General features: G+C 43.5%; 1 protein-coding gene across 5 annotated transcripts in view; it reads right to left on the bottom strand.

Moving 5' to 3' along the window:
• Window positions 1-24,310, bottom strand: part of LOC148029960 (uncharacterized) — a 99,990-nt gene that overhangs the window by 20,048 nt on the left and 55,632 nt on the right. For all 5 annotated transcript variants that reach the window (XR_015692113.1, XR_015692114.1, XR_015692115.1 and 2 more), the window contains exon 4: window positions 8,697-8,813. Coding sequence is in view for 2 of the 5 variants with exons in the window: in XM_087686241.1 (XP_087542367.1) it covers window positions 8,697-8,813 (117 nt within the window). In the remaining 3 variants the exon portion in view is untranslated. The remainder of the gene's footprint in view (window positions 1-8,696; window positions 8,814-24,310) is intronic.

Here is a 24,310-nt window from a genome sequence, read left to right on the forward strand (position 1 = left end):
CGGCATTTCTGCCAAACAGGGGACGAGCACGGTAAAACCCCCAAAACAGGCTGCGTTTCTTAGTCGCCTACATATTTCATCTCTCCCCCTGCTCGTTTTGGACTCTCCTACTACTACACCTGCTCGAACTGAAGCAATCGTGCCTGAACTGCTGCACATCAGCCCATAGTCACTCAGTAATGCTGAAAGCTCTCTTCTCGAAAGGTAACCTTCAACTGTGAACATTCAGCTTATTTTCCTGTATATTTCAAACCTGAATGTCTGCAATTTTCAGCCAAGATATATGAAATTTTTTGTCCTGCCAGTTGTGTGTGCACTATTTCAGCCTTGTGTGTCATTTGTTTGTGAACATTCAGCCTGTTTCATGCAGATTTCAGACCTGAATGTCTGCAATAATCAATTTTCAGCCAAGATATCTGAAATTTTTTGTCTTACTAGTTGTGTGCACACTATTTCAGCCTTGTGTCATTTGTTTGTGAACATTCAGCCTGTTTCATGCAGATTTCAAACCTGAATGTCTGCAATAATCAATTTTCAACCAAGATATATGAAATTTTTTGTCCTGCCAGTTGTGTGCACACATTTCAGCCTTATGTGTCATTTGTTTGTGAACATTCAGCCTGTTTTCATGGCACATGTAGATTTCAGAACTGAATTTTTGCAAATTTCAGCCAAGATATAACAAAAATTTTGTCTTGCCAGCCATGTGCACATTATTTCAGCCTTATGTGTTATTTGTTTGATGTTTGGACAGCTTGCAGCCAAGAAAATACCATGGCTCTGGATCCTAATTGGCACCATGTTACTCTCATAACCTCATATGAGGAGTCAGGTGGATCTAAAAAGTGGAAATGTATTTATTGTGGCATGGTGAAAACAGGGAGTGTCACTAGGGTAAAAGACCATCTTGATCATGTGCCAAGAAGAGACACAGCTCCATGTGCAAATGCAAATGTGCCAGGAGATGTGAAGCTTTCTCTTGATTTATGGAGGAGGCAACGGCTTGGTCTTCTAACAGTTGGTGCAGAACAGGACCAAGACTTAGCCACAGCTCAGCAACAAGAGGATAGCACAAGTGTGGTTGGACCGTCAAAGAGAAGTAGGGCTGCATCACATCCTGTTGCAAGTGCATCTGCTTCAGCCTCGGTCTCTGATTCACGTGCGATGAGGACTCCTTTGCCTCAGCCTAAGAGCTTCGTGTAAAAAAATTCACTCTCGGATAATTTTACAAATGATTTCTCTTCTTTTAAGAGACGTAAGATAATATCCAACTAATTCGTATGATTCTCCAATGACTTACTATAAATAAGTACATCATCAAGGAAAACAACTATCCACTTTCCGAGATACTAACAAACCAAATCATGCATCATTTGCTGAAAAGTTCTGAAAGCATTAGTTAATTCAAAATAGAACCAAAAATTGATAGTGTCCATACATATCCGAAATGCAATTTCGGGAACATCCTCCGAAGCTATCCATATCTAACAATAACGGCACTTAAGATCGATCTTGGTAAAATATTATGCACCACAAAATTGACCTATAAGATTCCATCCGAGATAACAGATATTTATTCTTGAGGGTTACCTTATTGAGACATTTATAATCAACATGGAAGCACATCATGTCATCCTTCTTTTTTAGTGAGAAGGAAAAGTACACCCCACAGAGATTTACTAGGTTCAATAAAATCCTTATTCAGATAGTCATGAAGTTTCGTAGCTATCCCATCCTTCTCTATCAGAGTAAATCTATAAGGTTGCCAAGAGGGAAGATGGCTACCAAGTAGCATCTCGATCTTATAGAATAATGTACTGCAAGACGGCAGAAATATGTTAAGTGATTCAAACAAAAAGACGTGTTCAATTTAAAAAAACACAAGTAACAACATTTGGATCACGAAAACATTTACTAAATTTCAAAGCTAATATGTGTACATTAGTTTCTCTGATATCGAAGGGTGAACAATCCTCAAGGCATGACACAAGCTATATCGATGAATATAAAGCAACATAACATTAGACTCATCTCCTAGCCATACAATCAAATAGGCTCACCCTCAAGCTTGGGAGCTAACAATACTCTTAAGTCACAACCACATGCCAAGAACTGGCATCCCATACCACCAATCCACACCATCCCAATGTACAAATGTGTAGGCCTACAAGCCAAGAGTCCAAGAGTGGTGATCACATAATGATATGCACAGTAGGGCCTTGAGTCCTATAAAATTGGACTAGACTCCTAACCTCAAAGTTTCCTTAGTGCATTCACACGAAGCCATTTCATGACCATTGTGGCCAATACTACTAGCACCTATCTAGATGTCCAAGGACATAATAGGTTTGGCCTAGTATGAAGGAGACAAAGAAGCTTTCCCACTATCAACCTCTAGGTATGCTCGTCAAAAAGCTATGCATGGGAATCCCTTATGAGCTTCAAAATAGGATGGAGAGACCTCACCTATTGAGCCCCTAATATTAGAATTTATATACAATCATAATTATGGTAAATTAATCCCTAATTTGGTCTTCTTAAAATAACCCCAAAAGGCAATTAATGCTAGATTACCAAAAATAAATGGCTTTATTTTGATAGTAGAACAAATGCATCCCCAATCCTCTATGCATAGGAATCTTGTGTTTGTGTAACCCATCCCTCATTCATTATTCCAGCCAGCTACTATCAGCCCTCTCAATACCCACTTCTGTCTGCACCCCTTCCAAAGGATACCTCATTTTGTGGAGTCTATTAAAGTGTTGCCCTTGCTGTCCAGAATCATGACCTCTTTACAACTGCCACCTGCCTGATTTGAGAACACTCCAACAGCTGGTTGTCATCATCTCCAACCTAAGCTTATAGCTCCCAACTCCCACCTTCCTACCAAGGCACATCTGCTCTACTGTTTGTGATTAAATATACATGTGTTTTCTGTAGTACTGTCGTCCAGTCATGTTGAATGCCAAGCAATGATGCGCTATCAAGATGCTCTAATACAGCCCAATATGAACCCAGATTTTTGTGACTGCTGACTGCCTAAATCCTAGGCACATCACTGTCCTATACACACAAAGATCAACCTTTCATACGGTAGAAGAATTGGCAGAGAACAAAAATCTCAGTGACAAAATGCTTTGCCCAACTTGATGCCGTGTTCAAAGCCCTACTAAGGATATACCAAATGATAGACATGGGCTTTATGAACAATGATATAGTTGAGGTCATGTCCCGTTAGCATACCACATTGGAAGACCATGAATGTCTTCCTCGAAAGCATCCCAATCTAGGAGAAACTATTAAAGATCCTAACAGAGAACGATGCAAACACAATTTGGCTCATTCGATTCTACCCACCTATCATGAAAATCAAGGAACAGCATGAAATTAGCGAGCTTGCACAGAGAGCAAAGTCGAAGAGTCCCTTCATGACAAATTGATACACATGGGGCAAAGATCACCTATGCTAGTAGTGTTTCTAAGGACATGTAGATGATACATGCCCTGGGTGGCCACAACTCCAACATGCAAGGGTCTAACAGGTTGCATCATTCCTTGTCCCCTCCCACGTCCCAACATCATGATTGGCATAGGACAATAGTCCATGAGGACAAGATTGTCCTCTTCATTATAAGAGACGTATGGGTTTGTGTACTCCTCATCTTCTGTAAGGTTCTTCAACATAATGTACCAAAGCATCAATAGGGATACCTAAAGGATTGATGTCAACTCTACATATTGTAGGCCTCTGGTTAGGTGGACCAAGCAAACCTAATTGGTGATGTCTCAAATAAGAGTCTTCAATTAGGTTATTCATAAGATAATGTTTGTATATGGAGCAAGATAAGAAAGCCTTCTACAAGCTTTGCAGTAAGCTACATCATGCCTAAAGAATGCGCACTTGGTTTGACGGAAGATGACTTTCACCACAAGAAAAATGAAACTGACCAAAGATGACACAAGTGTGGAATACATATATGTACCTGAATTGCCTCAATTGGAAAGCCAATACTAGCAAGGCAATCATGCCATCCTTACCATTAAATCTTTTCACAATTGAAACGATAAAGAATGAGGATGCTCTTCCCATCCCAAGATGGCACTTGACATGCATAAGACAATTGTCATTACGAAAAGGGGAGCATTCGTGGACACCTCCTCCACACCCCATCCGTGGAACCATCTAGACAATACTAAGGGGTTGATATGCTTCGATACATTGCAAATAAATCCCGGAAGGTGCGTGGTTTGGATCTCCACCACTTGGTTGAGGATCAACATAGGATTCTCAGGGATATGTGTGTGTGTATTATGTTCCCCCTAGTGCAATAAAATGTGTCAATGGTGCATACATAGATGTATGTACAGCAAAATGAGTAAATGAAGTGAATGGGATGGATTGGAAATGGATGTATTTGATGCACCAAAAAAAATATCCCCTAAATCAGGGACTGAAAAAGAGGTGTTACTTAATCTTTTTCTTCTTAAGCCACCTTTATTTATGTTTAGATGCTTGTATGGGTCCAAGGTTATCATTAACACTTGTACCCATAGCTTGCACACCAGCGGAACTAAACAAAGGAGGACCAAAAAATCAAACTTATTTACCTTTCACTGATTATGATACATTCCGATTGAAGAACGATACACATCCCATGTCGGTGTTTGGACCTGGGGTCCTCTAGATAGTCATGCTAAAAGGATAGGCATAGTGCTAAATGTGCTCCAAGATATGCCCAATCCTTGAGTACCTCTTTGGTCTCTCCTCCTCAAAACCAATATATTCTTCTCTAGTGAGTGGAGACAAACTTCTGGATGAAGTACCTCACATGCTGTGTAGAGGATTTTGCATCTCGGGAATATGACACCATCCCTTATAGTCTCCACGGACATAGGTGTCAATGCCAAATAGATAGGCCCTGGGGGTGACTTCTTTGGTGAAGATGGCTGAGACATCCTTCTCTTATGTGTTCTTATAAAAGCTGCAATATCTCAAAGCATATCGAGCTCTAATACCATGTAAAGAAATGCTTGAGCAGAGATAGAGAACTTAAAAGTATAAGACAAAATACTGAGCAGTAGAACTTCAAGATGAAGAGAACTGAGAGTAATGAATCAATCAATGACTGATCGAACTATATGCTGGGGTATGATACAATGGGCATCAAACCTCCGTGTCTCAGGTGGAGCACGGATAAGGTGAGCTAGAGAGGAGTCGGAGAGACTAATGACAACTTCAAGACAGTTTCATACTTTGAACAGATCCGGAAACACACCAAGCAGTCTCTAATGATGTCTGAGTGAATGCAGCAACAGTGCATCAGTCCAGACTGCTGAAAAAAAGTGTTGGTGACCTGTCAGCAAATGCAAGGTTAGTGAAAGTAAACAGCTGGAGGACAGTCACCAAGTGCTAGGCGGCATGAATCAGCAATAAACACAAGGCATCTAAAGAGGATAGATTACTGGATGATCCTGCATAACTGGCAGCGATTGCTAATGATGAAGATGTGCCTGATAAGTGATCAGAAACAGATCACAAGGCTGAAGTAGATGCAACCACAACTAGCAAGGCAGTAAGGAAGACTCCCCAAATCATGTCACCTGGCTAATAGGCTGTGCTAAACAACTGAGGTAACACTCAAGTACCACCACGAACTGAGGTATCCACCAGGAGTGGGGTGTAGACAGCAAGGAGAGGCCTCAAAGAATGAATGAGGACAAGGGATGCACCCACATGGGCCCCTATTTATAGAGGATTTGGCGTGCACATGACATACTGCCAAAAATATGCAATTCAATACTAATAATCAAGAATTAATGTGCTTTTAGGAATGGTTTAAAGAGAACTAATGATGGTTAATGAAAACCCTAAATTTTGTGGCTCAATAGCATCGTCAAATGTGTCCACCAAACTTTGAAGGACCGGTAACAGCCTTAATACTCAAGTGAAACCTCGAGCATTGACGTTTAAGGAATTCCGTGCATCACTACTGGAGGAGAAGTTGCAACTTAAAGCACAAGAAGGAAGCAACAATGGAAATGTTACATCCTCTACCAATGCATTTTTGCATTTTTGTGTTTCTGTGTTTAGGGTTTGCATTTAGGGTCTGCAGCCCCAAAAAGGGGCACCACCCTAGACTGACTGTACCTATTTATAGGCCACTCTCTCATTCATACCTAACAGCTGATCCTTCATTCTGTCACTCCCACTCTCTCTTCGTCAGTCTTCCGACACTCTCTCTTCCATCGTCTCTCTCTCCTCTCCTAAATCCATATCCACTCTCCTGGCGCCAGACCAAATCCCAAGTCAGAAGTTTTTGGTTATTCTTGCTATAGTGGAAAATGAAAGTGAATGAAAAATTGTGAATATATGTCTCTTGAGTTTACTGATTTTTTGGCATCACTACAACAAATATTACCGAATATTGAGCATTACATAGCCAACATTCATGTTATTGAATTGAACTGACAATTGCATGAAATGGATAAAGTTCTACAGAATGATGAAAGCAAGCAAAATGTATTCCTCAGTCCCCCAAAAAGGGCAACAATTCCAAAGAAAACTCCAAGAACCCATCATCTCTCCAAGTTTAATAAGAGTGGAAAAGATCCTCGTGTTGAAGACAATCAGACACACGGAATACTTCAGTTGATGACCAACGAAGGAGTTGCAGGAATGCAGACTGAAGCCTGAGATTATGAAGGAAATGTATGAAGCCATGGAAGCACAAAGGTCTGGAATCCACAATCACATGGTGCAAGAGATTAAACACACAATGCAAGACTTGAGCATTGAAAAATACGAAACACTCAAGGAAGAATTTGAAAACTAAAGCAAAAAAGTGTTTTCATTTAAGTTTCAAAAATAGGTAAAGAAGCTTGCTGGAATGAATCCATGGAAAACAAAAGGGAAGGCCACACCTATCAACAACATGGAGGTAATGCATGAACTTTGGAGGAGGAGACACAAACAAGAACAGGTGCCTTACCTATGAGGGTGGTAAGTTGGGCCAAAAAAGGGACCCCACGAGAGGATGCAAAGGCACAAGCATTAAAAATTGGGGCAATTGATATCCGTATTGCAACTATGGGGAGAATTAGTAGAAGCAATGCTGCAATAAACCCATTAATTTTAAGATTTGCAGATATGGGACATAGAAAAGCTTTCTTGGGAAAAAGCAGGTCCCTAAAAGGAGAGCAAGTATACTTGGATGATGACTGCAACCCTAGTGGATATAAGAAGGAAAACATGCTTAAAAGTGCTAGAAGCAAGGAAAAGCAGAAAATTGCCGTCTATTCAGATGGAAAGGTAATTCCCATAGACTGCAAAACCAGATGATGGTGCACCAATTATGAGAACCTACAAATCTCAATATGAAACTGTAATGAAAGTTTACACTGAGGCATTCTTCTGAGGATTTGCAAGGATCTAGTGATGACAAAATGTGCACTGATCAGTCACAGCAAGGCAGGAATAGGGAGGTTTTGTGCCCTGAGGCAAGTGGGATCTTAGGAGGATCTTGGGCGACAGGAAGTTTTGGTTCTCTAGGACAAATGTCAACTTTTTCCTACCAACTAGCGGGGTGTTACTTGGCACTGCAACAAATATGAATCAAGGTTTCAGTTTTGATCTAGTAGATGGTTGGCTTGCAGCATCGAGGCTTGCTATTTTAAGCCAGGAGATAGGAATATCATCACCGACTTGGCTTTGATAGCATAAAGGTACATTTAGCTAGCGCATGTGCATATAGCAACTTGGGCTCCATAACCGGGACATCTTGTGATTAAGTGCTAACAAGTTGCACAGATCACTTCATTCGTGTCGGCGCAGTCCATGAGACCTAGGGTCTACTCACATGTGAATGGGGTGTGTGCATGTGTGTGTGTGTGTGTGCGTGCGTGCGTGGACCTGCACGAGCACACGCCAAGAAACCTGTTTCATAAGGTTAGGAAACTCATTGCATACTTGGCCATTTCAGAAACCAACAAACAACCTAAGTTAAATTTCCAAAATAGCTTTACCCTAAAAATGCATTTGAAGTTTTATAATCAGAATTTGTCACGAATTCGTTTGACACACTGACATGGACATTGACATTGATTGTAAGAATTTTTCTTGAGTAGTTGTCTATGACACATGTATACATCAATGGCTTCTTCTATAATTAAAACTAATACTATCATGAATAATGGACCACAATGCAGGTACATATCGATGCTATGTTGAATCTCCATTTGCATTACATAGGATAATGAATTATGATAAATTACATTATATGAGTCATACTCTAAATGTATAAAGTCTCATTCTAGTTTTATTCCACAAACGAAACTCCTTTCTAGTGTTTAGGAAACTCATATGAAACCCGTTTCACAGCTCCCATTTCAGAAACCCTTGACAACTATGACGTTATATACAACATAAGAGCTGCTTTTTTAAGTTTTTTCTTTGATAGTATCAATGCATCACCTTGCCACCCTATATTCCACAAATGAAAGATCATAAGGGTGTACTATTACAAGGAATGAACGGCTCTATGTTTCCAAAAAATAGGACAAACGTGCCAGCAGTAGCATATTTCTATAAACTTCAAGGTTGCATGACTAGCCAACCATCTAACACAATGTCCATTCAACATGCATATCTAGAAATTAGTAGAGCTATCCATCAGAGCAAGCACTATGCATCTACTTACCTTCATACTTGAGTTATCTTGTTGTAGCATTTCATTCACTCTTTCCTGATATATACGCTGTGCTTGCATGTCCTTTTCTTGATTAGAATTTAGCTGACTTGTGATGCAAGCATCCATCTGCATGTTCACATGGCACACATTACTCTTGCATCCACATTGACTTTCTCTGTTACAAGAGCATCTATCTTTTAGATTAAACAAATTTCAAACTAAGAACTTTACACATTTTATTGCAAACTTGATAAACTAAAAAAGCACAACTGTTAACTCCAAACCAGAAGAAAAGAAACTGACTAAAAAGGATTTTCCTATGCTCAAACATAATAGAACATGGTAAGAACATTTAAAATATGTGAAGTGCCTCAACTAAATAAAGCAATCTGAGAATGATTATTCCTTGTCCCTACTCACACTATTTAGAGACATGGAATGGGAGTAGGAATGGGAGGACATTCACATTTTCGCCATTCCTAACGGCTGAACATGACTGGTTCTTGTTGCTATGCTCTCTTGTTTCACATGAGAGAGGTAACTGTACAATGCCAGCTAAAGATGTGAGTTAATGTTCATAGCCTCTACAAGCTCAATGTTAGCCATAGAGACTTAAGGGCTTACTTGTTCTATCGGCAACTTGAATGTTCTTATGTACGTGGTTGACTCTGCATATGCCATCTCATCAAACATGTGCTCTATTGCGGACTCCAACTTCCCCATTCCCATTCAATGTTCTTATTTCTCATCCCTTCTTGCTATGCAAGAGAGTTATCTTGATTCCAAACTTGTAATAGTCAAGCATCTTTGAACATTCTTATATTGCTCGAAAGCATTTCGAGACCTTTTGCTGTGAGCATGAACCTTGTAGAGTTGACACAAGTCAGTCAAATTTTGGATGGAGCATTGAACCCAATATGGGGTGCAAAATAGCAATGTGGCCATTTGTTTTGTGCATTGCATTTTGCAAGGTTGTTCGATCAGGTTCACAAGGAAAACTATCTGCCATATTCAAAGGGGGACTTGACTTCCACTGCATAAAAAGGGAAGCAAGTGGGTGGGAAGTATGACCATAGTTATCAAGAACGGGAACACACACACACACACACACACACACACACACACACACACACACATATATATATAGAGAGAGAGAGAGAGAATCAACACTTCAGTCTTAGAATCTAGAGATATCAACCATAATTCGTGAAATTAGAGGCATAATAATCAAGTTTCAACAATAATAAAGATTCAAAACATTGTAATCAACAATGTTGCATAAGTCCAACAAGTGTGCATTGCAAAGACACAAAATATGCACAAAACTTTAAAGTCTAAAGATCCAAGTTACAAGAGCTCCAATTTCCAAGTCAAACTCTAAAGTTCCAAGAGGCTAACCACTAAGTGCTCTCATTCATGGAAGATGGCTCCACTATCTGAATGCTCATCCTGCTAAACAGCATCTTGACCATCACCATCACCATCATCATCATCATCGTCATCTTTTCCCAACATATAAAAGAATCAGCCTTTGCAACTGATGTACAAGCTAGCAAGCGAAGATTGGAGCTCACATAAACTAGGTAATTTATCTTCATTGTACCAAGACAATTTCTCTTCTTTGAGTGAATATGATTGAATGGGCTCTATAGTTGCTCTAAACAAGAAGAGCTAATTGTTTGGCTAAGAATATGAACAGTCAAACTCTGCAACTCTGGAGCTTCTGCCCCGTAGTCCTCCCACCATAAAGCAGCCCCAATAGTTGTCATGTTCTCTAGTGCATCCTCTATACCAAACATCCCTTATGTTTGCCGATACAAAGAGAGCTGATTTTTAATTTTGTGTTGCATTTCACGGCTAGGATAAAGCCTTGCAAGCAATGTGTTCCAAGCCTTGACCACCTCAAGGTCTCTTTCTTGCATCTTTCCTTGACACTCAAGATCAACCACATATGCTGCAGCATGCATAGGAGAGTCATACTCATTCCATCTGCTAATGCGTAACTCCTTGATCTACTCATACCTATCTGCATTTGGTTCCAAACTCTCCAACTTCTCAATCATGCAATCCATACCTTCATAGATCTTCGCAATGCATGGATCCATGCCATTTGCAAGCCTCAACATGTGCATGATAGGATCAACCATTTGGTTGGTGTGATTCGCCTCATCCCAAAAATTTCTATCAAAGACATATGCATTACATAACACAGCAGTAGTAGAGGCAACCCCAGTCCAATTTTCATACTCATCACTACCCTAGCTCCCTAATTACACCTTTGCAATAGTGCAATCGACCAAGCATAAGAAATTTATATGCAAATCGTGTATCCAAGTATTTGAGAAGTTCTTTGTCACTTCTCTTGCAAAACTCAGCATGCAAGTATTGATGATTACATATAAATGTGACAATCTTATTGTCTTTCGCAACAAGAGATGCAATCCATGGCGAGTCCCCAATATCCTTCAACAAGTTATTCAAGCAATGCACCATTCATAGACTAAAGGTGATATGTGGATACATTGCCATTAAAATGTTTTCTACTACCCTGTTTATAGATTCACCATCTACCACAAACTACACTATATTTTCTGCCCCAACAGCCTGCACTACCTAGCACCACTTGGATGCCAATACATTTGCACTCTTTCTAGTCTCTGAAACATCATGACTACCAATGAAGTATACATCCCCATGAGAATATGCGACAACACCATGTATATCGATTTAGTCCGCCAAAAGAAATAGTATCCTACCGGGGGACGCATTTTCTGAACAAAGTGATAAAAAGCATGATTGAGGCTTGGCACATCAAGCACAATACAACCACCCCCTATAACCCACAAGCCAATCGGCAGGTCGAGAGTACCAACAAGCACCTTGTGGGCATTCTATCTAAGGTAGTATTGGAAAAGAAACGAGATTGGGACAAAAAGTTGTACGTAGCAATATGGCCATACCCCATTCAAGTTAGTATATGGAGAGGAGTGCGTCCTACCTCTAAAGATCCAGTTGCCGACAATAAGATTCGCGATCAATCATTCTTTCGGTGACGGGGATACCCTCTTAGAGCACTTTAAGACTCTAGCACACCTCGATGCGATTAAATTGCAGAGCTTGCTACATCAGGAGGTGACCAAACGTCGAATGAAGTAGCTCCATGACCTAAAAGCAAAGAAATACACTTCTAAGAAAGGACAGCTAGTGTTGTACTATGATGCGCGTAGAGAATTATTTCTAGGAAAGTTGGAGCCCAAATGGAATGGTCCTTATAGGATTGTCAAGATCGGAAAGAATAAATCCACATCATTATTGGCAGATCTTGAGGGTGTGGAGTTTAAGAATAAGATTAATCTCAATAAGATTAAACCTTATTATTTCTGACTATGCTAATGACATAAGTACCTTGCAAGTCTATGCGTGATTGATCAGACATCTGCAAGGAAACAGCGAGGTTGATGGGTCGACTGATCCCTTATTTGGAGCACCCATCCTTAGAGCAGCGATATCATCAGGGAAAGCTCATCTGGTGGAGTAAAGGCTATAAAGTGACTAAGCAAGACGACAAGACATTCGTTTGGGAGATTAAGGTCTTCTGTCATTGCTGTTTGTAGATTTTAACGAGCGTCCCTATAGTCTTTAATGATGAAGGTGAGATGGAGCCGTCAGTTCATCCTCTCAATATGTTGAATTTTGACTACCATAATTACGAATAGGGGAGGTCTGGATGGCTTGCTGTGTAAACACATTGTGGACGTACACATTATATTTTGATGGGACGTCTAGGGGGCCTAATAAAAAAGGGAGTGTTGTAGTAGTTATCCGAGATCCCCAACGTAGAGTTACAATGAAATTAGCTGCTTATCTCGAGGTAAGATTCACTAACAACATGGCGAAGTATAAAGCCTTGATTATGGGACTGAATATTGCCAAGAAAGATGGTATTAGTAAATGGAAATTCCCAGCTGATCTTAAATCAACTCAATGAGACATATACAGCCCGCAATCCTATCCTTTGTATATATCATCGAACTGCTATAACCCTACTTGATTTGAGAGCATATCTCTTCAGCTGATTCCACATTCTTGGAATCAGTTTGCGAATTCACTAGCCAATTTTGCTTATGAAGAGGACCTCTTCTTCAACTATGGTCCTAGTCCGAATGTTGCTCTTGATAACGAGACAGGACCTGGTCGCTTGTGGGGAATGTTATCAGACCACGCGTTATATGGCACGCGATGGTTGATATGGGTAATGCGAAGAGTAGCCGAGACCCATCTACCACTATTATCCTGGACCCATAGGTTGGTCAGACGACATATTATGCGTACACCTCTTGCTATATATGCAAGAGGTATGGGTCACAACTTGATGCATTTAGTTTAGGGCTGAGAGCCCTATTTTTCCCCTTGAAATAGAGTGTATTTTCGTATATCTGCCTTCTTCCAAGGGGGGATCTATATGAGCTGGTTTGTTTGATTTCTTTAGGCCAAGATGGCTAGTTGTCTTAAGGTTTTAATATTTGATTTCTTTAGGCCAAGAGGGCCAGTTAATTTGCACTATAAATGTACTATTTCTTTAGGCCAAGAAGACCCTATGTCCCTTTGGTATAGGTACGTTTAATGGTTTGTTGTTTTAGTGATTGCATCATACAGGTTGATGAAGTCGCTAGAAGGAGCCTTTGCTACAGAGGACCTTCTTGTGGCCATTCCAGGTGGTTTCCTCCCCTTTCTGAGTCTTTTTTCCCTTAAGCAAATAACGATACATGTGTAAGGGGATACTTTCTTTTCGTTTGTTGGGAACTGCCAGAGCAATTGAGGCGTAACCAAGCAGGCCTTTTCCTTGTAGTATCCCATAATATGCACAAGCGGTTGCGATTCACAGCCCTGAGACTGGGCGGGACCAGAACCGTGCCCACAGCGGCCATGGCATCCTTCAATAGCGGCCAATAAACAGCCGGACAATTTTCCACTTCTACCCACACAGGGCATTCACGTTGCAGGAGGCGCTGAAAATCTGCCATCGGGCGCCATGGAACCACATGAACCAACCGACGATCAAAAAACAAAGGTAGTTTAGACAGGAGAGCAGCACGGTGCGTCTCAGTTTTCAAGAGGACCTCAAAAAAACCCCGGGACCCAACAAAAATCTCTTCAACACAGTCCCCTTGTAGCAGACTCTGCAGCCATTGGCGAATACGGGAAAGCAGCGGGATTCGACCAGTGAAGAAGAGTATCACAGCGCGATCGTAAAACGCCGAGAAGGAGCGTAGGACAGTTTTTGGATCGACCGAAGCTTCCAAAACATCTTTAGGTGCAGAGTCTGAGAAGGCTTCCTGATTATGTTGAACATATTCGCCAAGCAGAGTGTTGGCAAATTCCAGCAGATGCTCCCAGTCCACCTCCTGAGATTCCACAGAATCCGAAGCAACCTGCACATAGGAACAATCTTGAATAACACCTATCTCTTCCGAGGTATGCTTGGTACGTTTACCCGCAGGCTGGATATCAGGGCCCGGGGGCATCTCTTCAGTGCACGGAACCATATCCTCCGGTTCCTCAGCATCAGAGTCTGGGCCAAGTGCTGCCACCGTTTGGTCAATGAAATCCAGATCCAAACCAGCCATCTTGTGTGAGGAAAAAAAAGCTGATCTCGAAGAAGGACTGACGCACAGTGCAGATCACTGTTGGCTTCTCTCTCTCTCTCTCTCTCTCTCTCTCTCTCTCTCTCTCTCTCTCTCTCTCTCTCTCTCTCTCTCTCTCTCTCTCTCTCTCTCTCTCTCTCTCTCTCTCTCTCTCTCTCTCTCTCTCTCTCTCTCTCTCTCTCTCTCTCTCTCTCTCTCTCTCTACAGATCAGTGGGCAGGCTGTCCGGGACGCTGCCTCTCTGACGACGGTCAGGTTTAGGGTTTACAGGAGCTGGACGCCGTTCTTCAGGCCCTATGTGAAAACTCTCTACACAGGTGCAGTAGCTGTGAACCGTCTTCTGGCTGTCGCAGTCGTTCAGTGAGACACCACAAGAAGGAAGGAGAACAAACTGCAAGTCGACCAGTAGTATATTCAGGGACGGCAGGGGCAGGTCACGTTTTACAAGCAGGGCAGGTGTGACCCTCCGCAGGACTGAAAAGAGGAAGGAAGACTGTGCACGACCCTCCTCAGGCACTGTCGCTCCTAGTCTGTGACTGCCGCAGCCTTGTGGAAACGCAGATCCCACACGGCTGCAGGACGACTAGGGTTGTTCAGCGCGATGACAGGCAGAACACGATGGCGCACTGGCAGGCACGGGCGTCGACGGCGAGTTCTGCGCTTCCACAGGTAGACGCCCGCGTGAAGGAGGACGCTCGCAGGCAGGACGCGACGAAACAGGCGATTTAGGGCTTCGGCGGACGGCGCAGGGATAGCACGCTAACGACCGCCATCTCCACGCCCGCTCTCTCTCTCTCTCTCTCTCTCTCTCTCTCTCTCTCTCTCTCTCTCTCTCTCTCTCTCTCTCTCTCTCTCTCTCTCTCTCTCTCTCTCTCTCTCTCTCTCTCTCTCTCTCTCTCTCTCTCTCTCTCTCTCTCTCTCTCTCATGAATTGAATTAAGTAGTAAATATTTACAACAGACTATCAAGTCATCAAAGAAATTGATGAAATTCTAACAAGACTTTAACACAAAGAAATCACGCAAAAAGGACAGCTGGAGTAGAGTGAACAATAGCCAACCAAGGAGCAGGAATGTCAAGAATGACCAAGTCAACTGACATCATACAAGAAATCTGCCATAGCACTAAACCTCGAACATGGGCCACATGACCATGGATGCCCAATATTGAATCAAAAATAAAGGCATTCTGAGTACGCCAAATATGCCACAGGGCAGTCCATCTAAGGAAATGGAAAAGACAAGAGTAATCAAAATGCAAAGAGACACAAAGGGCATATTTCCCATAATCCACGAGCGGGCTGTTGTCCAATGCTAAGTCGTCGAGGACCGCATGCGGGAAATAAAACTCCAGATCTGTCGAGCAATCGTGGAAGAGACAAAGAGATGAAGCAATGTTTCATCACATGTGGTGTAGAATACACAACAACCAGCAGAGATCTTTCGGGCACACAACACCTCCCCAATTGGAAGACCACCAATCAACAGTCTCCACGTGAAAACTTTACCTTGATACGGAACCTTAGACTTCCAAAGCTGGGTGAATCTTTCCTGCCACTTCTTTTTGCCATCCCGAATATACCATAATTTATTAACCTTTCTAGTGACCCACCTCTTAGCCTCCACCATCTGATGATATATTTGGTTAGCAAACCTCTTCTCCAAATCATCAGGAAGCACAAACATCCAATCATGCCATGGATACAATGGCTATAGCGCATGCAAAGGAAAGAACCTCTGAAGTCTGACCTGTATAGATGACCAGATCTCTTTTTTTTTCCGTAAAAGGTAATTGTATTAATTACAAAAAAAAGGTACAAGTTTACATGATTACAAAATACACGATGGCTCTAAACCATTGTGTGTAAAATCTCAATACTAAACAACAAAAGAGTTACAAAAGTCATGGCAAAGACGCAGAGGAAATTGCCATATGCCAGGGAAGTAAATCCTCCCGAGGGAGTAAGTCGGAGCTCTCTCTCTCTCTCTCTCTCTCTCTCTCTCTCTCTCTCTCTCTCTCTCTCTCTTTCGTAAAAGGTAATTGTATTAATTACGAAAAAAAAATACAGGTGTACATGGTTACAAGATACACGATGGCTCTAAGCCATCGCATGTAATCTCTCTCTCTCTCTCTCTCTCTCTCTCTCTTTTGTAGAATCCCAGTACAAAGCCACGAAAAAGTTACACCGTCACAACTCTATAGAAACAGAATTTGTATCCTTTTTCATTAATTTGTCCATATAATGATTTATTAAATTTGTTTCCTTTGCACTAATTAGATATAAAGAAAAATGCATTGGAGCTGGCCACTGATGAGTGGTCACAGGTTATGGTGGACCCTCGCGGTGGGTTAAAGAAAAGATAGTTCACACTTCCACCTATATGGCCCAATTGGGCGCCTGTGACCAGAACTCATGCATATCAGGGTTAGACTCGCACACAGAAAGGATTGATACCTTAAAGTGTGGGCTAGATCCGCCAGAACAGACAATTACAATCAACAAGATGGCATGATCATGAAATGCTTGTACAATGTGCATGTGTGGGCTGAAAGCTTGAAATGCACATTTCTTTGCATAGGAAAGTGACATGAAGATTCTAATACCGTTTTTGCAATGTACACGGAAAAAGCTTTCATATGACACCCATATTGGGAGGTCTCTAAATTTTAGGAGCCTCGAATTAGCCTAAAAATGCTAGTCCTAAAAAATAGCGATGTCATTCTAAAAATATTAAATTCTGTACTCTGACTGTGCTTACTAAATTTGGTTGTTTCTATTCTTGATAGTATTCAGCCCAAAAAGGAAGGCCATAGAGAAGAGACAAGTGTCAAGACACTTGTCACACAAGTTTCCAAGTGTCCCACCACTTGTTACATCTCATGACATGTGGCTAGACACTTGTCTTGTGCTACTCCACTTTCCCCTATTGTACTAGCTCTTCCCTCTCCTATAAATAAGAGCTCGTTTTTCTTCATTCAGAATCATTTTTCTTTGCTGTAAACTCGTGTACAGCACCCACAGATAGCTAGAAACTGGCCCCATCCATCCCCATCATCATCCCCCACTTCTCCATTATCAAATTCCTCCATATTCCCTCTTCTATCACTGCTGTTTTACAGGACAGCAAGCCTGTAAATTCATTACAGCACCTCCTCCTCGAGCTCTTTCTTCCATTTTAGCAACAAGAAGCAAGCCCTATTCATGTGCTGCTGATCAACGATGAAGAAAGGCTGATTTCCCCTCTTTCTTCTCTCATACTGTAAAGAAATCAGTTCTTATCATTACATAATAGATAATGCATGTGTATTTGTACATCTTTCTTCGGGGGGGGGTTGCCCATCTTCAACCCTCAATCTTATCTCCATTACTTTTACATTTTCATGGCTGTAATTTTGTGAGTAATTTTCATTTTCAGCTTTAAGTGTTCATTCTCTTTTATATTAAATCTCGAAAACAAGTGAATATCATAATTGTTAAGCATACTACGTTGTTCGGGGCGTTTACGTACACAAGTCATGGCAAGGACCCAGAGGAAATTGTCATATGCCAAGGAAGTAAGTCCTCCCAAAGGAGCAAGTCCGAGTGCCGAATGAGATCTATCTGCCAATGCAAGAGACCTTTAAGCCGAGCAATGTGTCTCGGTACATTAGAGGCCGAATCAAAAAGAAAAGCATTCCGAGTGGTCCAATTGTGCTAGCATCCCCAGTATCTCAAAAAGTGGAATAAGATCTTCATATGCAACTGTGGCGGTGTGGGGTATTTTGGGCGCGCAAAAACCCAATCAAAAGGAGTTAGTGAGAACCCCACCACCGTGCGCCAAATCTATGACAAGAGCGACCAGATATTCTTAGCGAGCGGGCAAGAAATAAATTGATATCGGGACAATTCCACAGCAGTGGTGCAGAAGAAACAATTGCCGTTCGAGATTCGACGCCTGGAAAGGGCCGAGGCAAGAGGAAGACCACCAATCATCACCCGCCAAAGAAAGACCTTACATTTGAAAGGTGTCTTATTCAACTAGCCCTCAATCACAGTTGCCTTCCACCATGATTGAGATTTCCGCAATCCCCATACAGTATTAGCTTTAAACCCCAGCCATTGATGATCCTTAATCAAAAGATGATACACCTGATTAGCAGTGGCCTTTTCCAGACTCAACCGGCCAGCATGGTCCTAGTCTTGCCAAGGACGATCCATAGCAAGGGCAAGAAAGGGTTGCCTGCTCTGAAGCACTAACAAGAGCTGTTCCCATAAATCACAGTATCCACACGGGATTCTAAAAAGTCTCCTGGCAGTACAAAACGATGTGAAGACATTACGACTGGCAAGGGTGGCATCCGCAACTGAAGTCATACCCAAACGGGCCATGCGGTTAAATTTTGGTCTGAGCTCATATTTGTCTTTTCATGAAAGTAATCTCGAGACTACCAACAATTCCAATTGAAAGGAGTTAGTATGCAAGCGGTCCTCCGCTGGATGCCAACGAGCCTTTTGGAGCACCACTTTCCAAGAGTCGACCAAATGCAGTAACAGAGAGGATGACGGACTGAAAAACCGAGAGTCTGCATTAAGGACATACCACTAGGAGCTCCGAAGTTGTGTATTACCATGCCGAAGCCCACTGTCCTCAAGAAAATAACGGGCTATAATGGCCCACGGGTGATGGTCCACACACATGGCGCGAAAAAGAGACCAACGAAGTGCCAACATATGAGTTTCAGCATCCAAAATAGCTCCACCACCCAGGCGTTTGGGGGTACATCCATGTGACCACGAAATCCACGAAATACCTGCGTGCAATGAATCCTTCTTCCATAACATGAAACGAATGGGGCGAGTGAGAGCCTTCAAAGTAGTAGGAGTCCACAGCAGCAATGGCAAGAAATATGTAAGCATTGGCAGCATAATTGTCTGAGCCACTTTGAGGTGGACATGGAAGAGCCACGCTTGCGACTTCCAATACATAAACTTAGCTGCTAGTTTCTGTGAAATCCACTCCAGGAGTTGCTTTGGCCGAACATCAACACCCAACGGATACCCAAGATGCCTGACAATGAAGCCACGGGGAACAACGTGACCCTGCTAGCCCAATGACTGTAAATCAGACTCCGTGCAACTGAGAATGGCGGATTTGAAGGCATTGATACGAAGACCAGAAGCATGACCAAAGAGCGTCCAAACATCTAACGCCTTGCGAATGTTGTCCTTGTTCGCACACAAAATCATAAAGCTATCATCAGCCAAAGATTGGCTAATGAAGTGCTGTCCCAGAGGAAGAGACAATCTGGCCAACTGAGTAGAAGCTGCCATTGAAGATAACATTGAAAGAACCGGATGGGTCGCCAGGGCAAAGAAGAGAGGACTCAAAGGGCAACCTTGTCTCACCGAGTGTGCAAGGACAAATGGCTCTGTAACACCACCATTGAGCATAACACGCGAAGAAGCCGCAGCACTAATGATGTAGATCAATCGAGACATCCGAGTACCAAAACCCATAGCAGACATAAGTTCTGCAATGAAGGACCAGTCTAAATAGTCAAAAGCCTTTTCCAAATCCAATTGGATCAATACCACTTTCTGACTAGAGTACCTTGCATAGTCAATAGCCATTTGCATCTCTCTCTCTCTCTTTTTTTTTTCGTAAAAGGTAATTGTATTAATTACGAAAAAAATACAAGATTACTGGATTACAAGATACATGATGACACAAAGCCATCATGTGAAGAGGTTTTCTCTTTCTCTCTCTCTCTCTTTTTTCTGATTACAAGATACACGAGGGCCCTAGGCCAACATGTGGGGAAGCCCCGTAATAATGCATTGAAAAGGTTACACCAATCATGGCAACGAGCCAGAGACAATTGCCATATGCCATGGATGCACATCCTCCCGAGGGAGCAAGTTGGAGTGTCGGATGATATCTAGCTGCCAATGCAAGAGCCCTTTAAGCCTGGTAATATGTCGCGGTACATTAGAGGCCGAATCAAAGAGAAAAGCATTGCGCGTGGTCCAAATGTGCCAGCATCCCCAATATCTGAAAAAGTGAAATAAGATCTTCTCATGCAACTGTGGCGGTGCGGGATACTTCGGGCGCACAAAAACCCAGTCGAAAGGAGTTAGCGAGGACCCCACCACCGCGCGCCAAATGTGCGACAAGAGTGACCAGATATTCTTGGCGAGCGGGCAAGAGAGAAAACGATGTCGGGCCGATTCCGCCGGTGTGGTACAGAAGAAACAATTGCCATTCGAGATGCGACGCTTGGCAAGGGCCGAGGCCAGAGGAAGACCACCAATCATCACCCGCCAAAGAAAAACCTTGCATTTGAAAGGTGTCTTATTTAGCCAGCCCTCCATCAGCGTTTTCTGCCACCATGACAGTGATTTCCGCAGTCCCCAAACAGTATTAGCTTTCTCTCCCAGCCATTGGTGATCTTGAACAAGAAGATGATACACCTGATTAGTAGAGGCCTTTTCCAGACTCAGGCGGCCTGCAAGGTCCCAGTCCTGCCAAGGGCGATCCACAGTCAAGGCAGGAAAGGGTTGCCGACCCTGAAGCTCCGACGAAAGCTGCTCCCATAAATCACGGTATCCACGCGGGATCTTGAAGAGTCGCCGAGCAGTCCGAAACGATACGAGGACATTGCGAGTGGCAAGGGTAGCATCTGCAACCGACGTCACACCTAAACAGGCCATGCGATTAAATCTTGGTCTGAGTTGATGTTTATCTTCCCATGAAAGGAGTCTCGATACTGCCAACAATTCCAGCTGAAAGGAGTTAGTCTGCAAGCAGTCCCCTACTGGGTGCCAACGGGCCTTTTGGAGCACCACTTTCCAAGAGCCGACCAAGAGCAGTAACAAAGAGGAAGAGGGACTGGAAACACGAGAGTCAGCATTAAGGACATGCCACCAGGAGGCCCGAAGCCGTGTGTTGCCATGGCGGAGCCCGCTGTCCTCAAGAAAATAACGGGCTATGATGGTCCATGGGTGATGATCCACACACATGGCACGAAAAAGGGACCAACGGAGAGCTACCATATGAGTGTGTGCATCCAAAATAGCTCCTCCACCCATGCGCTTAGGGGTACATGCGTGTGACCATGAAATCCAGGAAATGCCGGCCTGCAGTGAATCCTTCTTCCACAGCATGAAACGGATGGGATGAGTGAGGGCCTTCAAAGTAGTAGGCGTCCATGGCAACAAAGGCAAGAAATACGTTAGCATTGGAAGCATGATTGTCTGGGCCACTTTGAGGCGGACATGGAATGGCCACGCTTGCGACTTCCAATACATAAACTTCGCCGCCAGTTTTTGTGAAATCCACTCCAGCAGGTCTTTTGGCCGTACATCCACCCCCAATGGGTATCCAAGATGCCTGACGATGGAGCCACGGGAAACCACCTGGCCTTGCCAGCCTAAGGACTGTAAATCAAGCTCCGTACAACTGAGAATGGATGACTTAAGGGCATTGATGCGAAGCCCAGAGGCCTGACCAAAGAGCGTCCAAACATCTAATGCCCTTCGAATGTTGTCCCTGTCCGCCTGCAAAATCATAAAGGTGTCATCAGCCAAAGATTGGCTAACGAAGTGCTGACCCAACGGAAGAGACAGCCCGGCCAGCTGAGCAGAGGCTGCCATGGAGGATAGCATTGAAAGGACCGGGTGAGTCGCCAGGGCAAAGAAGAGAGGGCTCAAAGGACAACCCTGTCTGACCGAGCGTGCAAGGACAAATAGCTCTGTAACTCCACCATTAAGCATAACTCTGGAGGAAGCCTCAGCACTAATGGTGTAGATCAATCGGGACATTCGGGTACCAAAGCCCATAGCCGACATGAGGTCTGCAATGAAAGACCAGTCCACATAATCAAACGCCTTTTCCAAGTCCAATTGGATCAATACCACTTCCTGACCGGAGTGTCGCGCATAGTCAATAGCCATTTGCACATTTAAGATATTATGCAGAATGTTGCGGCCCTTAATAAAACCATATTGGAGAGGATGCACAATAGCTGGAAGGTGCTTGTGAAGCCGATTCGCCAGCACTTTGGAGTAGATTTTATACATGGAGCCCATCAAAGAGATTGGTCTCCAGTGTTGCAACTTTGACGGCAAAGGGACCTTTGGAATTAGTTTGATAAGGCCTTCTTTCCATGAGGAGGGCATGACCCCCGTTTCCCACACCTGCTGAAACATGGCCACCAATGGCTTCACCAACTGCGTGGCCGAGGTCTGAAAGAATTCATTCGTGAGACCATCCCAGCCAGGACTTTTATCCTTTGGCAGGTGCAACAAGACGTCCATAACCTCTTTCTCGCAAATATCCGTCTCCAAAGTGGCTTGCATATCAACTGGAACCTGCTGGCGGACCAGATGATAGAAGACCGAGCGGGCATACGTAACCTGGCTAGAAGGCGAGGAAGAGGAACCAAGAAGTTCCATAAAATAGTTTCTGCACATAGTGACAATGGTCTGCGGATCCGTGACCATGCGACCTTCCGAATCCTGGAGTCTGGTCATATTTTCGCGAGCCGGAGACGCATGCAAGGCGCGAAAGAACTTATGAGACTGGCAGGCGCTATCTTGCAATGTGTCCGTCAAGTTGTGCAGCTTGGCCTGTTGATAAGATTTCAACTGAAACACTTGAATAAGATGGGCCAACCGCCTCTCCAGAGACAGCAGAAAATCATCATCAGGGGAATCCAGAAGCAAGGAACGGACGAAAGCCAGTAAGTCTTCTGCTGCATGTCGACGCCGGCGGCAAAGCGAGGCATGATGGATCCCATACTGGCGAGCAACCCGCTGCACATTAGAGAGCAGCCGTGCAAATGAAGGCAAGCCCTCAGAGGCGAAGTCCAATAAGAACCTCTCAATCAGCTGCTGCATATAGCCCTGGAAAATTGAATGCTTCAAATAAGAGGAGTTGAAACGTAAAGGAAGCCTATCCAGCAGTTGCACAAAAGGTGCAATAGAGTGTGCCCGCATCTCAAGCTGGAGAGGGAAATGGTCCGACAACGCATATTGCCGCAAGACCTTCATTTCCAGCATCTCGGGAAGAAAATCATCCCCCTGCATGATATACATTCTGTCCAGTCGCGACCAGGTAGTTGCATATTGTGCGGAATGAAAAGTAAATCCTGAAAAAGAAGGGTGAAGCCACGACCAAAGATCTTGCTTGAGTACGTGCAAAGCAAAGGAACTCCACACCCGGCTTTCCGGCGTATCCATTACCGAATGCCCTGAAGTGGACTGAGAAGAGTCAACACACATATTGAAATCTCCCATCAAAAACCCCCTTCGGCCGAGTGACATGGAGCCCTGCAAAGTGGACCAAAGATCCCGTCGGGATGCGGGATCATTCGGAGCATAGAGGCCCAATAGCCATAAAATCTCTCCTTCAAATAAGACTTCGATCACCAGAAAGCGGCCCTGCACATCATTTTTAACAAGGATAGGCTGATATTTCTCATGGACAATCATCAGCACGCCCGAATAGTGCGTAGCATGGGTCCCTGCATAAAACAGACGGAATCCATGACAATCCATCACTTTTCCTGCTTCACCGTGACTTTTATGCTCAACTGCACACAATACATCCCACTGGTTCTCATGCAAGACGGTCCACATGGCATGTTGCTTATGGCGAGAGCAAATGCCTCGCACATTCCACGTGGCTATCTTCATGTATCCTCAAAGAAGGAAGTCAGGAACGAGGCGCCTGCTGCCTCGATTTCACCTTTTCCGCGAGAGTATCCAGGACACCCTCATCCAGAAAATCAGCCAATACTGCAAAAGAATTCTGGCGACCTGCTTTGGAGGTAGAAGGGAAATCCACTGCCCTGGGAGAGGGGCGAGGACAACGCCGATCCCAGGGTGTAATAACATTTCCTTTGGCATCGAACGCCAGCTTGGCAGGTGGGCCTTTGGGGCCATCGGTATAGGCTCTCCTTGGAGACTGATTACGGGGGCAGACGGGGCCGTAGGACGC

This window comes from Lygodium microphyllum, chromosome 10, assembly GCF_053477565.2.
Source record: "Lygodium microphyllum isolate KBCC chromosome 10, Lygodium_microphyllum_v1.1.10, whole genome shotgun sequence".
Taxonomy (NCBI): domain Eukaryota; kingdom Viridiplantae; phylum Streptophyta; class Polypodiopsida; order Schizaeales; family Lygodiaceae; genus Lygodium; species Lygodium microphyllum.